This window comes from Pan paniscus, chromosome 14 (assembly GCF_029289425.2).
Source record: "Pan paniscus chromosome 14, NHGRI_mPanPan1-v2.0_pri, whole genome shotgun sequence".
Taxonomy (NCBI): domain Eukaryota; kingdom Metazoa; phylum Chordata; class Mammalia; order Primates; family Hominidae; genus Pan; species Pan paniscus.
Window position 1 is genome coordinate 53,007,140 of NC_073263.2, and position 13,688 is coordinate 53,020,827.

At 43.8% G+C, this 13,688-nt stretch overlaps 1 protein-coding gene across 4 annotated transcripts in view; it reads left to right on the forward strand.

Moving 5' to 3' along the window:
• The first annotated feature begins 5,513 nt into the window (after window positions 1-5,513).
• WDFY2 (WD repeat and FYVE domain containing 2) overlaps window positions 5,514-13,688 on the forward strand; it is a 186,551-nt gene continuing 178,376 nt past the window's right edge. For 2 of the 4 annotated variants that reach the window (XM_003809795.7, XM_034936750.3), the window contains exon 1: window positions 5,517-10,596. In XM_003809795.7, coding sequence (XP_003809843.3) covers window positions 10,460-10,596 — 137 coding nt within the window. In that variant the 5' untranslated portion in view covers window positions 5,517-10,459. Of the gene's footprint in view, window positions 10,597-13,688 lie in introns of all 4 variants that reach the window. The other 2 variants (XM_034936749.3, XM_008962088.6) reach the window with 2 other exon arrangements.

Sequence of the window (13,688 nt, forward strand, 5' to 3'; positions counted from 1 at the left end):
TATATCACTTTTTTTTCTTTTTCTTTTTTTTTTTTAGACAGAGTCTTGCTCTTGTCACCCAGGCTGGAGTGCAGTGACACAATCTCGGCTCACTGCAACCTCCACCTCCCGGGGTTCAAGCGATTCTCCTGCCTCAGCCTCCTGAGTAGTTGCAATTACAGGCACCCACCATCACAGCCGGCTACTTTTTGTATTTTTAGTAGAGACGGGGTTTCGCCATGTTAGCCAGGCTGGTCTTGAACTCCTGACCTCATGATCCACCCGCCTTAGCCTCTCAAAGTGCTGGGATTACAGGTGTGAGCCACCACGCCTGGCCAGATATACCACATTTTATCTATGTATCAGTTGAAGGACATTTGGGTTATTTCCACTTCTTGGCTATTACGAATAATGCTGCTTTGGACATTTACGTTCAGATTTTTATATGAACCTAAGTTTTTACTTCTCTTGGGTAGATAGCTAGAAGTGCAATTGCTGGGTCACATGGTAACACTATGTTTAACATTTTGAAGAATTGCCAGACTGTTTTCCAAAGAGGCAGTACCATTTTACATTCCTGCCAGCAGTGAAAGAAAGAAATTTCACCATATCCTTGCCAACATTTGTTGTCATGTATCTTTTTTATTATAGCCATTCTAGTAGTTGTAAAGTGCTATCTCATTGGTTTTGACTTGCATTTCCTTGATGGCTAATGATATTGAGCATCTTTTCATGTGTTTATTGGCCATTTGTATATCTCCTCTGGAGACATGTCTATTCAGATCCTTTGCCCATTTAAAAATGGGGTTGTCTTTTTATTATTGAGTTGTAAGTGTTCTTTAGATATTCTAGATATAAGAACCTCATCAGATATATGATTTGCAAAAATTATTTCCCAACTGTGTGATTTTTCACATTTAACTCAAAAAGAGTTCAAAGAACTGAGTGGTGGCTGGGTGCGGTGGCTTACACCTGTAATCCTAGCACTTTGTGAGGCCAAGGTGGGTGGATCACCTGAGGTCCAGAATTCGAGACCAGCCTGGCCAACATGGTGAAATCCCGTCTCCACTAAAAATGCAAAATTAGCCGGGTGTGGTGGCACATGCCTGTAATCCCATCTATTGGGAGGCTGAGGCAGGAAAATTCCTTGAATCTGGGAGGCAGAGGTTGCAGTGGGCCAAGATCGGGCCATTGCACTCCAGCCTGGGCAACAAGAGTGAAACACCGTATAAAAAAAAAAAAAAAGAAAGAAAAAGAAAAAAATAACTGAGTGGCATTGTTACACCAAAACTCTCTCCATTCCCTCCATTTACGTAAATGAGGTTGCTCAGTCCTTACATTTACAAAATAAAATATAGAAATAGAATTGATCCTGAATCCTGCTTAATTCTAACAATAAATTATTATTTATTTTTGAATACAGGGAAATATAAAAACCCAGTTTTGTTCATCTCCAATAAAAATTTTTATTAAAAATTTACTTTTGGCCAGGCATGGTGGCTCATGCCTATAATTCCAGCACTTTGGGAGGCTGAGGCAGGTGGATCACCTGAAGTCAGGAGTTCAAGACTAGCCCGGCCAGCATGGTAAAACACTGTCTCTACTAAAAAATACCAAAAAATTAGCCAGGCATGGTGGCCGGTGCCTGTAACTCCAGCTACTCAGGAGGCTGAGGTAGGAGAATCGATTGAACCAGGGAGGCAGAGGTTGCAATGAGCCGAGATCATACCACTGCACTGCAGCCAGACTCTGTACCTGAAAAAAAAAAAAAAGAAAGAAAAGAAAATTTATTTTTTTGTTTAATAGTTTTACATAAAACTGTAATATATTTTGGTTGTTTTAACTATTGTGAACTAACCATTGTAATGATCAGTTAATCTAGAAGAAACTGAAAAATTAGAGCTTATGGCCTTAGTATATTAAACAAATTATAGAATTTTAATTTATGTATACATAGTCACACATAAATATTTTTGTTTCAGATAGTATTACAAGGGTAATCAATAAGAGATTCTCAAATGTAAAAATCTTTATAATAAATGTTAATATTTACAAGGTGCTAGAATTCAGACTCAAACATTTAAAATTATACTTAATTTCTGCAAGGGGTTAGAAGTTTTTCAAAATTATTTCAAGTGGTATATGAACAAAGAAATTTGAAATTCATTTTTCTGGAAGTCTACTCCTTTCTGTCCTTGATCCCCATCAGAATGCCTTTTCTTGTGTGGTAGGGCGTGGGGCTAAGTAGTCTTACATTTTCCCAGAGCAGGCAGGAATTCTCAGGCTGGATTTCTGATGGTTGTGTGCCTTCTGAAATTGCATGTAAAATTTAGTTTGTACATGGGTACATGCCTCCTCCTCTAGCAGATGTATAATGTTGATCTGATTTTTAATAAGGTCTGTGACCTAAAAGGTTAAGAACTACTAGGGTAGTCTTCCTCTATCAGGAAGTCCAGAAGCTATAATTTTTCAGTTTCTCCTACCTGTCTGTTAGGACACCTAATTTATTTCATGCTATGCTTTTCTCTTGGATACAAATTACTAACATGTTGCCTTTACCATACTGATATTTTCCTATGCCTGTTGGACATACCTGCAGTTGTGTATTTTTTCCCAAAGTCAGACCCATCCCACAAATTAGGGCAAATTCCAGATTCCAGTGTTTCCATTATGCTTTAATGGAATAGAGTTAAACAAATCTGGACCTGCCTCTGGCTAGTCATTCATTCAACAAATATTTAAAATATGCCTCCTAACATGCCAGGTGCTACTTTAGGGGCTAGGAATACAATGGTGCACAGACAGTCAAGATCCTTTCTCTCCCGGTGCTTCTCTTCTAGAGAAGGGAGACTAACAAATGCATAAGAAACAAACAAGATGATTTTGGGCAGAGGTAAGTACTGTGAAGAAAATAAAGTGATATGACAGTGAGTGTTATGAAGAGGTGGGGTACTTTAGAGGTGGTAGGTAAGACTCTTTTTTTTTTTTTTTTGAGATGGTGTCTCTCTCACTCTGTCACCCAGGCTAGCAGTGGTATAATCTTGGCTCACTGCAACCTCCATCTCCTGGGTTCAAGTGATTCTTGTGCCTCAGCCTCTCAATAGCTGGGACTACAGGCACATGCCACCACACCCAGTTAATTTTTGCATTTTTAGTAGGGACAGGGTTTCGCCATGTTGGCCAGGCTGGTCTCGATCTCCTGACCTCAAATGATCTGCCTGCCTCAGTCTCCTAAAGTGCTGGCATTACAGGCATGAGCCAATGTGCCCGGCTAGGTAAGACTCTTTTAGGAGCTAACTTTGGAGCTTAAGCCTGAATGGTGAGAAGAAAATAACTAGGAGGTGCACATAGCTGGTGCAAAGACCACCAGTAGGAAGGAAGTTTGTGTTTCTGTGGACTTTCTAAGCCATTACTGAGCAGGAGGAGAGGTGAGGTTGGTGAGGCGTTTTATCCCAAGTGTAATGATAAGCACTGATGAATTGAAAGCAGTGGAGGAATATAATATGGAGGAATATAGTATGGTTTATATTTTAAAACGAAAATCACTGTGGCTACTGTGATAAAAATTGATTGCACGGGGTTGATGAGAAGCGCTCAAGAGAAGAAGCAGAGAAACCAGTTAGGCTACTGTGCTAGGGGCCAGAGATTATGGCAACTTGGACCGAGGTAGAGACAGCATAAAGTGGGACAAGTCAAGATATACTTCGGAGGTGGAGCTGACAGGACTTGTTAATGGTTTGGATATGAGTAATGAGAAAAAGAGGAGAATCAAGGATGACTCCTAGGAACTTACTTTTGAACAATTGGGTGACAGATGCAGTAGATTTAAAGATACTGTTTGGGAACATTTAAAGCATCTATTAAACAGTAAGTGACAAAGTGGAGAAGTCATTAGATATATTAGTCTGGAATTCAGGAGTGAGGTCAGAGCTGGAGATGAGAATTTGGGAGTAAGGTACTTAAAACTACGGTTGGCTGAATAACAATTCCCCAAATATGTCTACGGCCCAATCCTTGGAACTGACAAATACTGCAAAAGGGACTTTGCAAATGTGATTAAGTTAAGGATCTTGAGATGAGGAGATTATCCTGGATAGCTGGGCAGTCCCATGTAGTCACAACAGTCCTTATAAGAGGGAGGACTGGCCGGGTGAGGTGGCTCATGCCTGTAATCCCAGCACTTTGAGAGGCAGAGGCAGGCGGATCACGAGGTCAGAAGTTAAAGACCAGCCTGGCCAACATGGTGAAACCCCGTCTCTACTAAAAATACCAAAATTAGCCAGGCATGGTGGCGTGGGCCTGTAGTCTCAGCTACACTGGAGGCTGAGGCAGGAGAATCACTTGAACCCAGGAGGCAGAGGTTGCAGTGAGCCGAGATTGCGCCACTGCACTCCAGCTTGGGCAACAGAGTGAGACTTCATCACAAAAACAAAAACAAACAAAAAAAGAGGGAGGGCAGAGAAGTTAGAATTGGAGAAGGTGATGTGGTAACAAAAGCAGAGACTGGAGTGCCACAATTTAAAGAAGGAGGAAGGGGTTACAAACTAAAGAATACAGATGACCACTAGAAGCTGAAAAAGGCAAGAAAATGGGTTTTCCCCTCAGTGCCTCATAAGGAATCAACCCTGTTGAAACTCTTGACTTTGGCCCAGAAAGACCCCTTTTGGACTTTTGACCCCCAGAAATACGAGAGAATAAATTTGTGTGGTTTTAAGCCACTAAGTCTGTGGCAATTTGTTACAGCAGCAATAGGAAACAAATAGAGCCATTAAAATTAGATAAGATCACCTAGAAAGACTGTGGATAAAGAAGAGAAGAGGGCTGAAGACTGAATCCTAGAGCACTGCAGAATTGAAGAGTGAAGTCCAGGAGATAAGTCAGTGAAGAGTACCAACGTCCTAGGAGGAAAACTAAGAAAGTGTGAAGCCATGAAAACCAAAGGAAGAGTGTCAAGGCAAGAAGAGTGGTCAATTGTGCTGAATGCTTCTGAGAAGCAAATTAAGATGAGGCGGAAGAAATGGCCATTGCATTTGGCGAGACAGAGGTTGTTTGATCTTGTCAAGAGAAGTTCTAATGGTGTGTAGATTTAGGAAGATTCTTAAGATAGTTGAAGAGAGAATGGGAAATGAGGATGTGGAAATTCTAAGTCCAAACAAACTGAGTAGTTTTCTGAGAAGAAGAATGAAGAAATGGAGGAGAATGTGCAGCTAGAAGAGTTTTGTAGTTTATTTATTTATTTATTTATTTAGACCGGGGGGTCTCACTCTGTTGCCCAGGCTGGAGTGCAATGGCACGATCTTGGCTCACTGCAACCTCTGACTCCAGGGTTCAAGCAATCTTCCCACCTCAGCCTCCTGAGTAGCTGGGTCCACAGGTGCATGCCACCACAGCCCACTAATTTTTGTATTTTTTGAAAAGACTGAGTTTCTTCATGTTGCCAGGCTGGTCTCGAACACCTGGGCTCAAGTGATCCACCTGCTTCAGCCTCCCAATGTGCTGGGATTACAGGCGTGAGTTACTATGCCTGTCTTGTGTTTACTTTATTTAAAAAATGGGAGACAGAGTAGTGCACCTTTATACTCCACTGGGAAAGATCCAATAGAGAAGGAAAAAGTGGCGCAACATAGAGGGTGAATACCTGCAGGAATCTTCAATGAGGAAAGAGAGGTTTACTCACGCTGGCCTTGAATGGGAGCAGAGTCTTTTTCCATTGTTACAGAAGAAAGGCAGAGAGTATGGAAGAATACGGATACAGATGCAGGCAGGTTGATAGATCTGATGACATGAAGATGAGACAGCTTCTGATTGCGTCTACTTTCTTTTTTTTTTTTTTTCTGAGACGAGACTTGCTCTGTCACCCAGGCTGGAGTGCAGTGGTGCAATCTCAATTCACTGCAAACTCTGCCTCCCGGGTTCAAGCGATTCTCCTGCCTCAGCCTCCCAAGTAGCTGGGATTACAGGCATGCACAACCAAGCTCAGCAAATTTTTGTATTTTTAGTAGAAATGGGGTTTCACCATGTTGGCCAGGCTGGTCTCGAACTCCTAACCTCAAGTGATACGCCCGCCTCGGCCTTCCAAAGTGCTGGGATTACAGGCCTGAGTCACCGCGCCTGGCCAACTTTCTAATTAAAGAGAATTACCAGAGACCTACAGTTGTGAGTCTAGAGTGAGACCAATCAGAATGTTTGTGCAATTTTCATCTGCCAAGTTCAAAGCAGATATGAAGTAAGTGAAAAGTTGGATTGGTCAGGATTGGAGTTTTGCCTGCCAAGAATGAGAGAGAGGCAAGGATGCCATGGGTGTTTGCAAGAGACTGTTAGGATAATGGACAATGGGAGTTAAGTAGTGAAAGGAGGGAAGTGAGAACATGAAGGGGATAATGGATAATCATAATATAATGGCAAACCCTACATGGTGGTTACTGGGTGGCAGGCACTGGTTTTAGCTCATTACATATAATAACATGTAATCTTATGACTACATTGGACAGTGAAAAGTGTGATGGTCAGTGAATCAGAAGTCTCCTAGGAAGCCAAATAATCAATGGGGTGGGAATATTTGAATAAATGAACCTGGAGGCAAGAGAGACAGACAGACTTGAGTGTATGTAACCGCTGTCATCTGTTATAACTGTGTGACTGCAAGAAAGGCAGTTTGCCTCTCTGACTTTCTATGGCATAAGCCAATAATAACCTATGCCTTTCTTTTTTTAGCCAGTTGTGTTTTTGTTACCTGCAACCAAGGGTTCTGACAATTATAATACAATTGTAATTACACAATTACAAGGATAGAGTGCTGGAGTATGTGGCTCACAGTGAATTTCTACAGTCACTAGCTGTCTTCCTTTTCCCCTTCCAACGATGACCTCCAAGGGCAGTAGATGTCTCTTGTATCATTCCAGGAGCTTGAACTTGTGCTGGTCACAGCAGAGATGTGCTCTGAGGACACAACAGTTCTCCATCACATGAAGGTTAAAACTCAAGCTCCTAAACAAGGAACTTGTCCACACCTGTCCATATTTCCAGCCCAATATCTTGACCTTCCTCCCTCCTCAAACTTTGCCCTCCAGCTACTAGAGGTTCCCAGAAGAGATGAGGCAATTCTCTCAACTTCTCACCTCTTGCACATGCTGTTTCCTCTGTCTGGATTTACTAGTTCCAAACTCCAGATGAGCTCTTTCTGCTCCAGAAAACTTTCCCTGATTTAACAGCCAGACACAGGTCAGGGTTTCCAGTTCTCACTGCACTTCACAGCACTTTCATTGTTAGCAGCTGCCACATTGATAGTAATTGATAGTTTGAGTACCCATCCCACCTGAGGATGATGTGGCAGGTGCCCAGGGTGCATCTCTTCCAACCAAGAACAAGGGGCATCAGGCCATGGTCCAAACTCAGCTCCTGTAATGTCCTCACCTTCACCTCTGTCTTCATAAGCCTTTCACTTCCCTAACAAGCATGCAAGGACTGCCCCCACTTTACTCACCCCTCTCACGAATACTCTTTGAGCTCATGTAACCAGACTGCACCTGCTCACCCTTCAAGGCTCTGTCTAGCCTCTACCTCCTCTATGCAGCTTTTCCTGCCCAACCCTCTCCACTGCAGGTCCTGTTAGGCATTTCTCCTGTGTTACCTCAGCTTCCTGAGTCCCCTATTATAACTCTTGCCATCATCACTTCCCTGTCATGACCCGTTCTTTTATCTGTCTCTAGTGATCTGTGAGATTCTTGAGAATTGAGAGGTTTGCATTCAAATCTGTGTTCCCCCTGCCTATCACTAGTAGTTATTAAATATTTCTTGAATGATTGACAAAACAGAGATTCTGGCTCTTTGGAATTGAGGGTCAGACTCAGGGTTATGGTAATGCTATTCAGGTTCTAATTCCCATAAAGCCTGGGGTGGGAGCAGCCAGTGCTACCTCCTTTGTAACTTTAAGGGGATGGGGGAAGGTATCTGGGTCATAACTGTAATTGCCACCAGAACCACCTGATGTAGGTGTTATGCCCTATTTAAATAGATGTGGAACCTGAGACTCAGAGAAGTGAAATGCCTGCAGTAGGTCCTACAGCTGGAAAATACCTCAATCCTATTTCAAGGTGCTTACAGAATTTCTGCAAAATGGGAGGTGGTAAAGAGTTGCCCTGCGTGCTTTGAGACAAGTTCTTTGCACCTGTTCTCTTATGTCTCTAGTGATCTGTGAGATCCTTGGCTACCAAACACCTACCTTAGAAATACATTTCCACAAGGCCTGTCCCTTTCTTTTCCCAGCTATGGCATTATTTCTCTCACTTTCAGAGCCCTGCAACTCAATCACACCACCTAGACCATTACTACTCTTCGGCTAACTTAATTCTGGGATTGTTCAGTGGAGGTTATCACATAACGACTATTGATGAAAAGAATTAAACTTTGTAAAATATTTTAAGAGATTTATTCTGAGCCAAATATGAGTGACCGTGGCCTGTGACATAGCCCTTAGGAGGTCCTGAGAACATGTGCCCAAGGTGGTCGGGGTACAGCTTAGTTTTATATATCTTAAGAAGGCATGAGACATCAATCAAATACATTTAAGAAATACATTGGTTTGGTTCAGAAAAGTGGGACCACTTAAAGCGGGGGCTTCAAGGCTACGGGTAAATTTAAACGTTTTTTGGTTGACAATTGGTTGAGTTTATCTGAAGACCTGGGATCAACGGAAAGGAATGTTCAGGTTAAGGTAAAGGATTGTGGAGACCAAGTTTTATTGTGCAGAGGAATCTTTTAGATAGCAGCCTTTAGAGACAGCAGGTTGTAAAATGTTCCTTACCAGACCTAAAACGGTGCCTGGCTCTTAGTTGGTTATCTCCTGGGTGTAGGAAGGAAGGAAGGAAAACAAAGGGGAAAGGGGATATAGAATGTGGATTTTTCCCACAAGAGACTTTGCAGGGCAATTTTAAGGCATGGCAAGGAAATATAATTTGGGGTAAAACATTTTGATTTTCTTCCTTGTTACGCCAGAGTCAGACTGGAAAGTAAGTCATGACATACATGGTCAAAACCCATCTGATGAGAATTTATGGTTTTTGTAGGCCATGACTCCCCAGACCCCTTAGATAGGAATTTGGGCAAGATAAAAAAGCAGAGCTTAGTCTTCACGATCAACCCCACATGCCAGGCCTTCTGGTAGGCACCTAACATTCAGTCAGTAACTACAGTAACTGTGTCCGTTGTGTCTGGAGCAAGCTAAAAAGGCTGGATTGCTGGGGAAATGGAAAGAAGCCAGCACTAGGGGTCTGGGTTCAAGTCTGGAGGGAAGGAGGGGTTGTTTAGCCCTAACTTTGCACTAAAGTAACCTTGGCTGTGTAATTTAGCCATCTAAGAAAACGAGGGGATAGACACCCCATATGATCTCTGAGCTCCCTTGAAGATGTCTGTATGAAAGATTCTCTCCTTTCCATGTCCCTTCCGTGCCACTATTCCGAGCATCAGTCTGACCCTAGGAGTGGTGACGTCCTACTCAGCTGGGGGCTGCCCCTCAGTTCCCATAGAGGCAAGTCTGGGTCCTGACTTGGCCAATGGCCCTGGAGGCCGCTGAGCTCCTCAGGCCCATAGCGCAGAGAAGTGGGCGATAGGTCATTCCAGGACAAGGGGGCGGAGGCTCCAAGAAACTACGACTCCCAGGAGGCCACTGGGTTCCCTGCGGCAGCCTGGGCCTGGCGCATGTTGGGAGCAGTAAGCGGCCTCCCGCCGCGCTTCATTGTTAAGACCGCTAGGCCAGGTAGCCCGCGCGCATGCCCAGTCACGTCCCAACTAGTTGGGCGGCTTTCCTTCCTGCAGGCCTCTTCTCTTTCCGGTCTTGCTGAGGCGCTCCTTTCCCCGCCTCACCTCCGCCCTCTTTTCAGGGAATTTCGAAGGGGCGTGGCGTCTGGCAAGCGCGTCCCCAGGGGTGTGTATACGCGCGTTCACGGGAGGTTAAAGAGGGAGGAGCCTAAACCTTGGGTGTGGAAGGCAGAGAGAAGACCGCGGGGAACGGAAAGCGCATGCGTCCTAGTGGTGCTGCAGCGCCCGGGGAGTCGCGGAGGGGAGGGGTGAAAATGGGCTTGCGGGACTGACGCACGCGCATTGGGATACCAGATCCCCGCCTCCTGCTCCAGGTTTCCCCTCCTCCTTCACCACCCTCCCGGAAGTGGAGCCGCCCTCGCGCCCACCAGCGGCTACCCCCTGCGGCAGGCCCCGCCCACACAGGCTCCGCCCCCCGGCGCTCCGCCCCCTCCTCTGGTAGTGGCGCCGGCTTGCATCCCAGGTCGTGGCGGTTTTGGTGCCTGAAGCAGGGAGCGCGGAGTCGTTCCCGAGAGAGGCGGCCAGGCTATGCTCGCCGGTTTCCGGCGTTCCGCTCCGGCCAGCCAGCGTCTCTGTCTCAACCTGTGTCCGTGCTCCAGCAGTCTCCTCAGCCCGGCCCCGCGGCGCAGTTGGCGGCGGCGCCCCAGGCGCGCCCCCTCCTCCGATGGCGGCGGAGATCCAGCCCAAGCCTCTGACCCGCAAGCCGATCCTGCTGCAGCGGATGGAGGGGTCCCAGGAGGTGGTGAATATGGCCGTGATCGTGCCCAAAGAGGAGGGCGTCATCAGCGTCTCCGAGGACAGGTATGGACTACTGCCATTCGGCCGCGAGGAGGGGCGGGACGGGCCGACGGCCCTCGAGCCCGCGTCAGGGGCTGTGCCTCCACGTCGGCGCGAGTGTAGACTTGCTCCCCCAAGTTTTATTGTAATGCGCATCCTGGTGGTGCCAGTGTCCAGCTGCGCGCCGCCTCCGCTGTGTGGCTCCGGGAAGCGGAGCCGGGACGGCGGCAAGCGCTCCGGCTTCACCCCGGGCTGGGTAGTGCCTGCGGGAGCCGGGTGGCCCTCGGGCTAACGGTGCGCTGAAGGGACTTTGGTCCATCCCTGAGGACAGGAAGGAAAGAGGGGAGGAGCCGCCCGGCTCTGCAGGTGTGTGCTTGGGGAACGATGCCCTGAGCCGCCTCTGCAAGATAACCAAGGGGTTTGGGGTACTCTTGTACAGCTCCCAGGATTTCAAACGGAGAAAGCAAATGCCACTCCTTCTTCCTAGACATTCCTACTGAATCCAGATAACCCAGACATCTTAGGCTGAATTCAGTGAATATTCTAAGTTGTACCAAGAGTAAGTTTAGGCTTCTGCGTGGTGCCTTCTTTCCTTTCCCCTCCTTATCTCTTGGAGCTCGAGGAGAAGCGCGTAGAACTTGTAACGGATCACTGCTGCAAATAGCTCTTGAGTTCCTTCCCTTTGCCTGTTTCCTTTATTTTTGCTTAATTTTGCTTAATTTGCAGAAGTGGAACTAGTTGTTCTGCCTTCAAATATTCTCTCTGTTTTGCGTTTTCGCTTTAACTGAATTTCCTTGAATATGCAGGAATAAAGCTGATGAAGCTAATTTCTAGAGTAATGTTGCTTGAAGATAGTATTATGATAATTTATCTGAAATTGTTTCTTTGCTAAAATCTATGTAAGCATTCTTACAAAAGAACACTGTAGAGGTACATAACACGGGGATTTTACAGTAAGTAGGTTTTCTTAATATAAGTTCAAATCATGCAGAGGTAAAGTATCCTTTCTTGGTGACTCAAAATTGAGAGGCTGAGCAACAAAGTGCTCATTGCTGTCTTTATAGTCATTTCCGCACTTAGCATAGTGTGTGGCCTCAACAATTGAGCTCGATAGGTTTGTTCATGTCTTAGGTTCTTCAGTATAACTAGGATGAGTATATTAATGACATGTTCTTGTCTACATCATGCTCAATACAAATGGCGCCTGATTAATTTCCTATGCAGATCCAATGAAAAACATTGTAAACATACACCAGTGGCAAGCATTCTGCAATGAACAGAAGAAATTCATGGCTGAAATGGAGTACATGGATGTAGGACCCTTTTGAAATTCACAGAGAAGCCTTATGAGAAAGTTTGATTTTTTCCATAAAGGCAAAATTTTGTTTAAAAGACTGCTTCTGGACTTAGAAATTCTTTGGCACAGTATTGTTTTTATGGGATATATTCCATAAAATATATTGAAGGAATATATTGGTAGATGTCACTTTCCCAGTCTGTAACTACTGGAGATGGAACTGATCAATTTCTAACTGCTGTGGAAAATTCATAAGCAAATTCATGGAATCAAGAAAAGGAGAAGGGTAGTTAAACCTAAGCTGCTTTAATATTTTATTTATTTTTTTAAGACTAGTTAAGTACGGTAATGAGAAGGGGAAGAGAGTAGAACAAGGAGTTCAATCTGTAACTGACTGTGAACAATTGAGATAATAAAACTACCTTCAGACCAGCCTAAGCTCCTTTAATATTAAGGTGTTATTATCGTATTGAAACTTCTGATTCCCATTTCACCACATTTACCTTGAAGGAAACAGCTTTACTGGGGTATATTTTCAAGTGTTTGGAGATGCTGAAGTAGTGTATATTAATGAAACTGAAGAATAAATTTCATTTGATTATAGGATGAAAGAAATGCAATGTTCAGCTATATCTTAGCCTGATTTTCACTTTCCTAGTGTACAATGTAAATAATAGAAATTATTTTGTCATGGAGTTACTGTTAAATAAGGTTCACCCATAAGTCTGGAATTATTATTAATATACTTTTTTTATTATTCAAGTTGACAAGTCTGTGCTTCTTTGGGTCATATACTCAAACATGAACATAACCTTGTTATTTAGAGCTCAGTTTTGGTTATGGTTTTCATTAAAAGAATTGATCTGTATTCTTGCTTTCCAAAATTCAATGTTAATGTCACTTGACACAATGCTAAATATATGAAAATGGAATATTGATTTTCATCACAACCTACAAAGCCATTACCATTCACTGCTTTAGCTAGAAACTGGTAATCTTCATTCCTGAACTCTGAGGTTAAAGCCGCAAGTAATGTTCCATACCTGAATGGCAGTGTTCCATAAATTCTTATGAAACCCTGGTTTATCTTTTTGACCTTTGACTTCTTCATTGGCTTTACGTGTGCCTTTGAAAACACTTAACATTTTCCATTTTAAACGGTGTTATACAGTATATACTTCATGTCCATTTTATTTTCTCTTCTGTGAGTTCCCTATGGAGCTTTGTGTGTCTTATTCATTGTATCATCATTAGGGCCTAACATGGTACCTGGCATGCAATACGTCCTCAATACACGTTTGTTGTATCAGTGACTGATCTGTTTTTTTGCTGTTCCTGAAAGCACAGCATCTTAACTACTGTAGGCTTTTAGTTGATATTTGTTGAATGAATTCTATGATGACCTATGAAAGGCTTATGTGGATAAGTATACACTTGTAGGAAAAGTACTGGACTAGGTGGACTTTAAAGTACTTCAAAACTCTGAAAGTCCATGAATTGCTTCATTTATTCTGTCAACAAACATTTGAGTACTTACTGTGTTCCAGTCACATGCATACATGGTAATGATGAAAATGATAAGGTCCTTTCAAGATGCTCACAATTTAGTGCAGGAATTTTAGAAGAATATTGCTTAATAAAAACAAAACTACTACTTCCAAGATTTAGTATTGGAAAGATAATTTCAGATGAAGAATGTCTGGATTCCACAATCTGTATTGTCCCCTAAATTTTACCTCCCTTTGGAGGATTCTTTGACTCAAACTGCCCTCAATAGTGGCCTGATAATACTCAAATCTTCAAGCCCAAGAGTGGATAA